The following is a 12382-nucleotide window of genomic DNA, read 5'->3' as shown; positions in this document are numbered from 1 at the left end:
ATACATACTTATCTTTTTCAGAATTTCATTTGTCCATTACATGCATTTCAAAGACTTGGCCTAACTTTGGTTTTCTTAACAAAAATACTTACAAATCATTAATTCTATTAAAATTGATTTTTTCATCTTCAACTTTTAAATTATTCTTGGGTGGAAACCATTTTCTTTACATTATGACAAATAATTTTGCAATCTTTCTTTTCCTTTCTCAGCACTGACGCTGTAGCCCTGAATGATTCTTTAGTTATATTATAACTATTCTAATCATGCTATTCTCTCTTTGATCTGAGAGTCTGACAATTATGTTTATTGATAATGTTAGTTCTGAGGTTATTCCTCTGGCCATGGGATTCAATCTGTTCGTGGCTTTCTTTGACCATTCTTCTATATAATCTTAGAATAATCTGAAAGATGGCATTCAGGTGTTTTTTTTATTTCATCATGTTTTTCTGGGAGGTCAGTTTTTCTGGGTGTCTCTTCAAATCCTGTTTTTCTTGGCCAATTGTTTTTGACTTGCAATCAAAATTTCATATGTTCTTCTAGTTTTGTTGTTTTTTGACTCCTCTCTATAATATTATTTCATTAAAACAGGAAATCCAATGATAACATTTTCTATTTTCTTTTGTTTTCCTTAGGGTGTGTCCTGTTTTGTTAAAGTTTCCTAACTCCCATTCTAATTCAATAAATCTCCTTTTAAGTTTTTCATTCAAAGTTCTAATTTCATTCCTTTCACTTCCTTCAGTACTCTTCTGAACCACTTTGGAATATTTATAAACATTCCAATCTCTTTTTGAAGACTCTAGTTGGAGTTATTACTGAATTATATTCTTCTTCTGAAATCTCAACCAGGGATTCCCTTATTTTCTTATACTGGGGATTTTTCTTATTTTTTTTTTTGTTGTCTTTTTCCACACTGGAGGGACTTCTGTATAGGGGAATTTCTTTTTCCCTCTTTTAATGGTTTTATCTTATCTGGTATATTTCCAGATATTTTGTGGAAAGAGTGTGTGACTTACACACATCTCAACTTAGTCTTGTCAGAATGACAGTAGAAAATTCACCGTATTAGGTATTCAAGTTCAGGCAATCACTTGTAATCTGTATGAACTCTGGGCAAGTTAATTTCTCACATGAAAAATGAGGAAAAGGAGGTGGTCTAGATGACCATTAAATTTTCCTTGATCCTTAAATCTATAACCATAAATTCTATCCCCAGGTAGTGATAGAGCAGACTTCACTGCTCAGCCCCTCCCCCATAACTGATTAATCCTTCTTATCTATATCATCACTACTGGACAAATTCATGAAATAGCCTATTTAAGGACAATAGAATCTGGTCACATTACTGCTAACTGGAGACTAAGAGGTAGTGACAGAGACTTAGCTGACTGCTGAAAGCCCTTGGTATGGAACCATAACACTTGCTAATATTCCTGGCAGCCTTATGTCCCTGTAGTTGCTTCTGTCACCACTGTCGCACCAAATGGAAGAGGACATGAAATCTTGACTCAACACAGAGTGGAGAACTGGCTTCATGTTACCTTTGCTAATTTTTTTACCATGGCCATTACCTTTTAAAAACTTTTTTTCTTCCTTTTTCTTTCTGTTGCCACTATGTTTACTACTTTATTTGGCTATTTTTTGAGGGGGGGGGGGGGAATCTGGCCTTGGAAAATGATATTTCTTAGTCAAACATTTTGCCTAATCTTTCTTGCTGACTCATTCTTCTTTCTTTAAAATCTCCACAATTTTTTTTTTTATCAAAACTCATTTCCATAACTATCATTTAAATTTGCATTTTGATTTTTAGGGTTTGAATTTTACATAAATTCTAAGTAGACCAAGAATGAATTCAAGGTAGAAGGAAAAGAAATTACTGTATACTTTGCAATTATCAGAGTATAAGGAATGTATATGAACAATACCAAAGTTAATTTTCTATTTACCTGAAAACCCTGGAGTTAAGGATGCAAGTTTTCTTGCCAATCTCTCTTTATCCAGTTCAACTTCTAGTTTTAAAGGTCTGAGATGAACTTTGAAAATGGATGCTCTTCCTTTTATATCTGGTGGACCTATTTTAAGAAAGAAAAGACTTTTATAATTTATCATTTTCATTTATCCTTTATGAGAAATAATATTCCACAATGAAGATAATCTCACCAATAAAGATTTGCCTATCAAAGCGCCCAGGCCTCAATAATGCAGGATCTAGGATATCTGGTCTATTGGTGCCTGCCAAAATGACTACATTTGTTGTTGTGTTAAAACCTGAAAGATAATAAATAAAAAAGATAATAAAAAAAATAAAGGAATTATTGTCATACAACAAAAAATAGGAATATGTTTGCTATCAAAATACTTTATTATCTAATAATCTCTAGGCAACTAATCCGATAATGATAATAAAATTATAGCAAAATGATAAATAAGTTTAAAAATATATAAAAACTTTTGGAACAAGAAAACATCACTTCAACAAGTAATATTAAAGGCTGGTAACAGGCACAAACCACTGGATTCATTGAATGTGATGAAGTAAAAGTAAATTACTTGCAGACCGTGTCTATTAAATAAGATTTAAGAATGAAATCAAAAGGTCTTTGCAGGTGACACCTACATGAACTCAGTCTATAATATCTAAAGAAGAACTGAATAAATGATTAAGTTGTATAGGTTGGTTTAGAGAAATGGAGGTTTATGATAATAATTCAGGAACAGATTATTGCTATCAGAGGGTTGCTCTTAAGAAGCCCAGGCTTGGTTATCAATGGGAATAATGTAAAGGTAAAAACTCTTCATCACATTTCTGAAGACATAAAATTTTAGTATCTACCAAATACCTAGAAAGATATGACCTCATAGTTAGAATTATATGTTAGAAACTCATTATCTTTCATGAACTAAGAGATAACAAATTCACTATGTACCATATAATAGACTTCAAGATATGCTTGAGTCCTAAACCAATAAACTGTGCTAGAATCACAGTATTATCACAGACCTGTTTCCCGTAAATGTCCAGATATAATGCTGTTCCAATAAAAACTTTAAAAAGAAAAAATTCAAAAATATAACACTTTATCAAAGACTTATAATATCCAAGCTCTATGAGATGAAAAACTTTCAAAATACAGGTGGCTAGCAGAGATCACAATCATGTAGGGAAAAGATAAGGCACATATCATCTCTGCCATTTTTTTCTTCTACTAAGTAAAGATGCTTCCAATGAGCTTACATCCTAATACTCATATTTCACTACAAGAAGAAATTACTTTATCTACTTGTTCAATAGTCCAAAGAATTAAATGTATAAGAATAACAGTAAGATAGGAACCTGTTACAGGACTACTTCTACATGTATCTCATCAAAAAAGATGAAGAGAATAAATGATAATAGCTGACATTTAAAGAATGCCTTATATTCTAACAATGTAATCTCTTTAATTATATAATTAAAGTGTTTTGTGCTTGCAAATTTCTCTTTAATGAACGTTCTTATAATAATTTTGTAAGAGATACTATGGGTATTATTATTCTGATTTTATATATAAGGAAACAGAAACTGCCATTCATCTTATATTTAGCATTTATAGTGTTTTAAGGTTGCAAAGTATATTATCTCATATGAGATAACCCTAAGAAGTAAATGCTATTATCATCCCCATTTTACAAATGAGGAAGCTGAAGAATGTTGTACTCAGGGTCACATAAAGCTAGTAATTATCTAAGATAGAATTTGAATTTAGATTTCCTTGGCTCCACTCTATGCACAGTGCCATCTAGCTTCCTCATAGTTTAGTAATTATGGTAAAATTGTTACAGCTATAATTTAAAACATTTAGAATCAGTTTCTTGAGGATAGAGAGCAAATAAAGGATGAAATATGAAATAAGTATCTAAGTAAAATATAGATGATTTGAAAAACTAAACACAGATAAGAAATAAATGGTCACCCCACCTCCCAACTCCACAAGTCAGGATAAAGACTCAAAATAATACAGTAAGGAAGCTATGAATTGGAGCCTGTGAATCCAAGCTGTTTCACAATTATAAGTATATCTGAAATTTTATATGGCAATTTATACACTATGAAAGACTACAAAGGTCATAGCTCCTATTTATTACATATTCAGCTGAAAATGTTCAAATTTATCATGAAAGAAGAGAAACAGAACGCAACCTTAATTGACTGAGAAAGTAAAAGAAAAAAGTAAAAATTTCCAGTAAGCTGTTGTATAGTAACAGAAAAAGATCACTATTTAATCAATAAAAGAATATTTGGGGGGCAGCTGGGTGGCTCAGTGGATTGAGAGCCAGGCCTAGAGATGGGAGGTCCTAGGTTCAAATCTGGCCTCAGACACTTCCCAGCTGTTTGATCCTGGGCCAGTCACTTAACCCCCACTGCCTAGCCGTTACCACTCTTCTGTCTTAGAACCAAAACACAGTATATATATATATGTATATATATATATATATATATATTCATGAGGGCAAGAACTGTGTCCTATCTACATACATTATAGCTTGGCCGATGACTAGCATACTGTTTTTGCACAGAAATCAGTATTGAATTTATTAGCTGAATCAAATAATAAATTATGGTAAACTAGTAAGGAAAATTTGATTTTTATGTTGTCTTTGTAACAATATAAGTTATAAATCACAACATGAAGGGTTAGCTGGTTAAGTTTTAGTAAAATGCAGTATTTTTGCATAGTATTAATCTATCTTCATGGATATTCTCATTTTAGATACAGAAGAGAACTTAAAGTTTTTTAAAATATATTTTATTATATATTTACATATATTACATATTTAATATATTTTAATATATTTTTCCAATTCCATATAAAATAATTTTAAAGTTAAAAAAATTCTGCATTCGAAATTCTCTCCCTCTCTGCCTCCATTCCTGCTTCCCTGAAGGCAAACTATTTGATATGTGTGTGTGTGTGTGTGTGTGTGTGTGTGTGTGTGTGTGTGTGTGCCGTCAAGCAAAACACATTTCCATATTAGAACATGAACAGTTTAAAATAAAAATAAATGTGACTATTTACCATCCATTTCTACAAGGAGTTGATTGAGTGTGTTCTCCTGTTCACTTTGGCCTCCAAAGTTGCCTCGTCCTCTCTTCCTACCTACTGCATCTATTTCATCAATGAAGAGAATGCAAGGGGCATTTTTACGAGCAACAGAAAATAAGTCACGGACCTTAACAAGAAAACACAATACTAGTATTAACCTTAGTCAGTGGTACAGTATGTTTAAAAAGCATCTGTAGTTATGATCTTTATACTTCACAAAATATTAATATTCCAAAGATATATTGGTATATATTTGAATAAGCCACCCATCCTTTCTAGGGGACAAATGAATATATTAAATGGTAATTAAATTGTTTTAAGATCTCAAGCTTGTGAATGAACAAAATTATTCTTTATTACTATGTGTACATCATAAAAGAATAATTATCATTTACAATAACTGCAAGTTGAAAATATAATATCTTTACCCTACAAAGGGCAAATTTTTCAAGTTTCATTTTAAAGATTCAGACTATTCTGTAGTGATCACACTTTTAACTGTTAAAAAAATTTAACAAATCAAAAATGACTTAAATTTCACTTTCTACTAATTTGCATCATATTTGGCCATGTAAAAATGCTGAATGGTCAACCTTTTTGACAGAACTATTGTAAAAACTAAGGGAAAAAGAAAAGATTTACAGTATGTTTTCTAAAAATAGTTTCATAAATACTAAAAGTCCAGCATCTTAATATTATTGTTGGTAGATACAGTTTTTATGATCAAGTATTCAGAAATCTTAAAAACACTTTTTCCATGTTATATTACTTTTATGGATTAAGGAAGGGTTTAGACTTTCAGATTATTTTATAATTTCATAATTTCAAATTTACCATTTTTATCGAAAGAAAAAAAAGCAACTGAAGGAAAGATAAATCTAGCTTTTCCTTGCTTTTTTTCTTTCTAACCTCCATTAAAGTCAGACTTTAATGCCACATCATGACACAGAAATAATTAAACTCTCAATAATTAGCAAAACATAAGCTTTGATAGGTCCTAACAAATTAAGCAGGCTTCTAGCAGAAGCTGAATGATAGACTGTATGTCTGTCATCTAAAAACCAACAAAGATAAAGCAGGAAAGATCCATCATCAGAAGGCTGGCTACAAGGTGATATCTGTCCACCACAACAATCTATAAAGATCAGCTATAAAAGTATACAGAAATTTCCATCTGTATGGATGAAAGTCTCTACATCAATGAAATTGTGGATTTATTTTCCTTATAAACTCCTAAATTGGTAAATGAATAAACTAAGATACTTGTGGACTTTAGACATTTCTAATCAGAACCAATTTCATGCACAGAAGATCTATATCCACTGTTATATTTCAGAGGCACCTAGAAATGTGTACTGAAAAAGATGCTATCTCCATCTGTTTAGTTATCCTGAAATATTTCCATTAAATGTTTAAAATATTTCCCCTTCCTTTTAACTAAAGGATGCAAATATTTTCAGGAAGAGTTACACTTTTAAAAGTCTAGGCATTTACTCATGGTTATGATCAACCAATCAATAAACTAAAATTATTTCTTAAAAGAGATAGCTACATGTTATTTTGGTTATATAAAACTCTAAATCTGAGGGGGGGAGGAGGAACCATATAATAGTTTGCTATAATGTGGTTCACTCAGACTCCTGTTAAAAAAAAAAATCCTGAAGCCTATATCCCCTATCTATATGTAATAGATTCCTCAAAATTATAATTCATATTGCTATTTCATAAAGTCCTCATACAGAGTACAAAAACTTACTCTAGCTGGACCCACACCAACAAACATCTCCAAAAACTCAGAGCCATTTACTGTAATGAAAGGGACATTGGCTTCTCCAGCTGTTGCTTTAGCTAGAAGTGTTTTTCCAGTACCTGGAGGACCAGTTAGAATGGCACCCTTCAAAAACAAAAAAAAGGAATCAAATTAATTCAGTTTTCACAAATTATAATATATAAATTATATGTTTAAAACAAGTTAAATGAACTATATGTTTCTCAAACACCTAAGTTATGCTATAAAATCAGAATGCAATTATTAGCAAGGGCAATAAAAAAAACTAGTTTTTAGAAGAATGTATAAGTTCAAAATATCTGATCTTAAGTGATATCATGAGAATTTAGTTTCAAAGAAAAGTTTCTTCCTAGGTCTTTGGGGCAGTTATTTAAAGTGCAAGTAAGTCTAGGTCTACACAAATTCATTTTGATTTAACTAGGATTGTTTAAGTAGGTACAAGGCCCTGGAATGTAAAGAAAGATAAGATAGGATTTACTCTCAAGAAATTTACAATCTAACAGAATAAGTGTTAAACTTAAGCAATTAAAAATAAAAGTCTAGATATTTGAGGTAAAGGATTCTGGCTCAAAGGGATAACTATCCTAAATCCTCTAGTCCTTTTTCATGACATTTCCTTATTCTCTCAGTTGTTAGTGTTTTTTTCCTCACCTCTTCTCCAAATTATTTCTGTATTTCAAATTTTTACTAATCTTTACATATTTCCCCCCAGTAGATGATAACCTCCTTGAGAACTAGGTAAACTTTATCATTGTCTTTATATCTAGTTGGCAGCTGGTGGCACAAGGAATGAGTGCTGAGTTTGGAATAAGAAGTCTTGAGTTCCAATTTGACCTTAGACACTTACTAGCTAAATGACCCTGGGTAAGTCACCTAATCTCTTTGCCTCAGTTTCCTCAACTGTAAAATGGGGGTAATAATAGCATCTAGCTTGCAGGGTTGCTGTGAGCATCAAATGAGATAATATTTGTAAGAAGCAGTTAACACAGTGCTTGGCATGTGATAGGTGCTATATAAATACTTATTCCCTTCCCTCCTAAGTGACTTGAGTTAAAATCCCATCTCAGATCCTTACTAGCTGTTGTGACCAGGAGAAAGCTATTTAACCTCTCAGATCCTATTTTCTCATCTGGCTAATGATACCTGTATAACCTACAGCATGAAGGTGTTGTAAGGAAAGTATGATAGAAATCTAAAAAAACTATAAAAATGTGAATTATTACTAATAGGATCTCTTTCAATAGTAAACTCTCCTAATGCATGAAATAACTAGCTTTACACAGTGTTTCAGGAATATATGTACTACACAAAACGTAGCTGTATCTATTCTAAAGCTTTAAAAGATATTTTGTTGAACATTCAGCAGTACAGTTTTAGGGAAAGAAGAGAAAAACAGTGACAGCTATTTTCTCAGTATACCCTCTAACCACAAGTAATCAAAAATTATTCTATCTATTCAACTAATACATTCCACATACTGAAAAACAACATTCACAATGATTTTAATGTCATCACACCAGAACTCAACTTCTGAAAGTTAACTTTACCTTTGGAATTTTTGCTCCTAGGTCTTGGTACTGCTTTGGGTTTTTCAAGAAATTCACAAATTCCATGATCTCTAATTTGGCCTCCTCACAGCCAGCCACATCTTTGAACTTTACATCCATTTCATCCTTTAAGACCTTGGCAGTGGTTTCTCCTACACTGAAGAGACCTCCCATTCCTCGGCCTGTCCGACCCATACCAGCAGGCCCTCTTCTTAGTGTATATAGTAAAAATCCAATTATGAGGACGGTGGGAAACATGCTCAGTAGAAATGAGCTAAAAGCAAATAAAAGAAATAACATTAGTTTCTTTCATGTTGCATTTTTTTTAATGCTCTCCTTAATTTATAGAACTTTAGTTAGAATCCAACTGTACATATTTCATATGGGAAATAAAGACACTAGTATTTATGATAAAGTAATTATATATTATATAAATTGTCAAGAATGCTCATCTTTATATTTGAGGGCAAAAAGGGAACTTTTATCTCTAATTGAATCCAGGTACTGTCACAATTTTTTTTTTAAACCCTCACCTTCCATCTTGGAGTCAATACTGTCTGTGTATTGGTTCCAAGGCAGAAGAATGGTAAGGGCTAGGTAATGGGGATTAAGTGACTTGGCCAAGGTCACATAGCTGAGAAGCATCTGTGTTCATATTTAAACCCAGGACCTCCCATCTCTAGGCCTGACTCTCAATCCACTGAGCTACCCAGTTGACCCCTCAAAAAAGTAGCTTCTAAGCAGTCAAAAGAAAAAATTTGAGATTATAAAGGGGGAAAAAAGAATTAAAGTGAATGGTAGTTTGTGGTAGAAACTTGAAGAGAGAGAGGTTTTGCATGGCTTGTCCAAGTCTCTATCACATGTTTTACAAAATTTTGTGGGACAGCTAGCTGTGTGACCCCGGGCAAGTCATTTGCCTAGCCCTTACCACTCTTCTGCCTTGGAACCAATACACAGTATTGATTCTAAGACAGAAGGTAAGGGTTAAAAATGTTTTTTCTTAAGTAATAGGAATCAGAAATTAATACCCAAGCAAGGGATTATTTAAATAGCTGATAAAAAAAATATTAAAAGGTGAGGGAAAGCTAGGTATTTAAATACGTTTAAAAGAAATGTTTAACATACAAGCAAAATTTGGGTGATTTTTGAGAGTTAATTTTGTAGATACTGCCATCTAGTGAAATAGAGATATTAGCAGTTTAAAGTTCTACTACTTCTTACCCATCACTTTCGGCAATATAGACTACAGGTAATCGATTCTCCCCCTCTATGCCTAACTCTTGCTGTAAAGTTTCCAGATTCCGCTCAAAGGTATCCACACTACCAATATTAAACCAGACGTATTGCTATAAAAAAGGAAAACAAAAGATCATGACTGTCAGGAGATGAAAGAAAAAAAGTTTAGTTCACTTTTGTATAAAAAAGTAATGGTTTAGTATTTATTTATTTATTTTTATATAAATAAATAATATTTATTATTATTTCATATAAAGAAATATAAGACTTTATCAAATGAAATAAGAATTAATAGCATCAGTGAGGGATCACTAACAGTCAAAATCACAGCTCTTTTCATTATTAAAGTAAGAACAACTATTACTATGTGGTTAATTCATTAAATCAATTAAAAAGCTAATTTACCCCATCAACAGGATTTTTTCCTGGTGTAAAAGTTACTCGAACAAAACGCTTGTTCACAACTTCTAGTCTGTCCACCTATATTAAAAAATAAAACAGTAATATTATATACATTCAAATATTAATTTAGAAAATATAGTCTTATTTTGGGCTTTTTTTGAGCTACAACTTATTACAAACTTCTACCTTTGCTTTTAACATCACCAATAATTACTTATTGAGCATGATTGGCTTGGGATACTCTTATTTCTGCAGCAAGTTATTGTTATTGTCAATGAATCTAGATGATGTTTAGAAAGTTAAGAGTCTCACAGGGATAGAGCCCCACAGAACATCTCTAGAAATATAACTTCCCTAAAAAGAGAAACAGGATAGATAGGATGCTAGACCGTGAATAAGGAGTGCATGGGTTCAAATTCCACTTTTGACACTAGCTGTGTGAACACAGTAAAGTAAATTATAACCTCTATTATCCTCAGTTTCTCCATATGTAAAATGGGAGTAAGATGTCTAGAACCTATACTTCATCATATGGTTGTTGAGAAGCTCAAATGGAAGCACCTTTTAAAAGCATGCTATAAATATCAGCTATCATGATTAGTATTATTATAAAGGGGGTCTAAATGGAAGGGTGGAGGAAAAGAGAAGAAAGGAAAAAGCATTTATTAATGTTTTTCCCCTCAAATCTTAACTTCTGTCTTAGAATCAGCACTAAGTATCAGTTCCAAGCCAGAAGAGTGGTATGGGCTAGGTAATGGGGGTTAAGTGACTTGCCCAGGGTCATACAGCTAGAAAGTGTCTGAGGACAGATTTGAACCCAGGCCGTCCCATCTCTGGGCCTGATTCTATCCACTGAGCCAGCTAGCTGCTTCACATTTATTAAATACTAAGCACCTAATAGGTGTCAGATATTAAGCTAATCAGTGGTTTACAATATTGTATCATTTGGCAATAACAACCATAGGAAGCAGATACTATTATTATCTACAGCTGAGGAAACTGAGGCAGACAAAGATAACTTGCTCAGGGTTACATAGCTTATAAGTGTGTGAATTCAGGGCTTCCTGTCTTTAGGCCCAGCACTCTATCCATTGTGTCAACAAGCTGGCTCTAATAGAACCCCTAGGAATAAGGCTGTTCACCAGTCATCTCTTCAGGAAAAGGAATTATTATCGGCACGCCATTGAAGATTTTAGTAATAATGAACAGACTCCAAAAGAACACCTACATTAAGAAGGGAACCACAATAGAACACTTCTGAAGCATCTACCATCACAGCCCAAGCAGTGGAAGCAACTATATGTAAAGGATGTGAAAGCTTGCCTGGGGGTTTTATAATGTATTTTTTTTAACAAAATAAATTCTTGTTTCAGTCATCCAAGGGGATCCCTATTTCTACTCCTCTTTCCTAAACTTTGTACTTCAAAATTAATGGTTATTCTTTATAAACACTAATGCATAAACTAAATTACTTCCATCTTATCAATTTAAAATTTAAATCAATTGAAAAATTTTAAATGTCTGTATGAAGTACTTTCCAAATTTATACAGCATTAAAGACATCACAAATGACAGCAAAAGGCACACAAGTCAGATAGTGAAAATAATAAATGACAAATGGATCAGCCAATAGCCCTATAAAAACTAATGAAAGGCCTCTAAGACATCAGATAGATCATCTTAAGATTTAGAGGAAAATGTGGACAAGAATCACAGAGAGTGAAATTGCATGGTAAAGGACTGTAGCAAGAATGCATAACTATGAAATTATAGATGCATCTAAGTAAGTTTACAATATCTAACAAAACCATTCTCACTGAGGCATCACTGACTGGTGATAATTTTTCTCCTCAGAATATCCGTATTTCAACTAGGAAAGTACAAATGCCTGACCCAAAACAATGATTCTCTAATGGCAAAATTCTAGACATCAGAAGGTTTTAGAAAACATATTCTTAAGAAGAGAAGCCTTATCTTAAATACTTACACTCAGGAATATTTTGACTATTTCTAAGACCAGCATATCATGTGACACACTAAATTAACCAATCACTCTCTCTGATTTCCTACTTCACTCTTTCTATATTTTGTAACTAAATTGTTAAATAAATCTCTTTGGAATTTCACAAAATTCCTGAGACCCTACTCTTGAATATCCAATCCAACCTTTTATAAAAAAAAAAAACACCTTTTTTCCTCCTTACAAACTTAATATGAAAAAATCCAAGGGCATAAAAAAATTAGTAAAATTTCTCCAGAAACCAAGTTGAAGCATCAATGTGGTCTGAAAGAAATGCCAAGAGAAAAATTAAACTGAACAATAA

The 12382-nt window shown here is 32.4% G+C and overlaps 1 protein-coding gene across 3 annotated transcripts in view; it reads right to left on the bottom strand.

Moving 5' to 3' along the window:
• The window catches only part of AFG3L2 (AFG3 like matrix AAA peptidase subunit 2), a 49453-nt gene that overhangs the window by 22360 nt on the left and 14711 nt on the right, over window positions 1–12382 (bottom strand). For all 3 annotated transcript variants that reach the window (XM_007487734.3, XM_001371366.4, XM_056823624.1), the window contains 7 exons: window positions 10062–10136; window positions 9642–9766; window positions 8421–8694; window positions 6841–6978; window positions 5058–5211; window positions 2161–2268; window positions 1947–2072 (listed from right to left, as the gene is read on the bottom strand). In XM_007487734.3, the coding sequence (XP_007487796.1) occupies window positions 1947–2072; window positions 2161–2268; window positions 5058–5211; window positions 6841–6978; window positions 8421–8694; window positions 9642–9766; window positions 10062–10136 (1000 nt within the window). The remainder of the gene's footprint in view (window positions 1–1946; window positions 2073–2160; window positions 2269–5057; window positions 5212–6840; window positions 6979–8420; window positions 8695–9641; window positions 9767–10061; window positions 10137–12382) is intronic.

This window comes from Monodelphis domestica, chromosome 3 (assembly GCF_027887165.1).
Source record: "Monodelphis domestica isolate mMonDom1 chromosome 3, mMonDom1.pri, whole genome shotgun sequence".
In the NCBI taxonomy this organism is placed as follows: Eukaryota; Metazoa; Chordata; class Mammalia; order Didelphimorphia; family Didelphidae; genus Monodelphis; species Monodelphis domestica.
The sequence above is the reverse complement of the archived record's forward strand: the minus strand, read 5'-3'. Positions and strand labels throughout refer to the sequence as shown.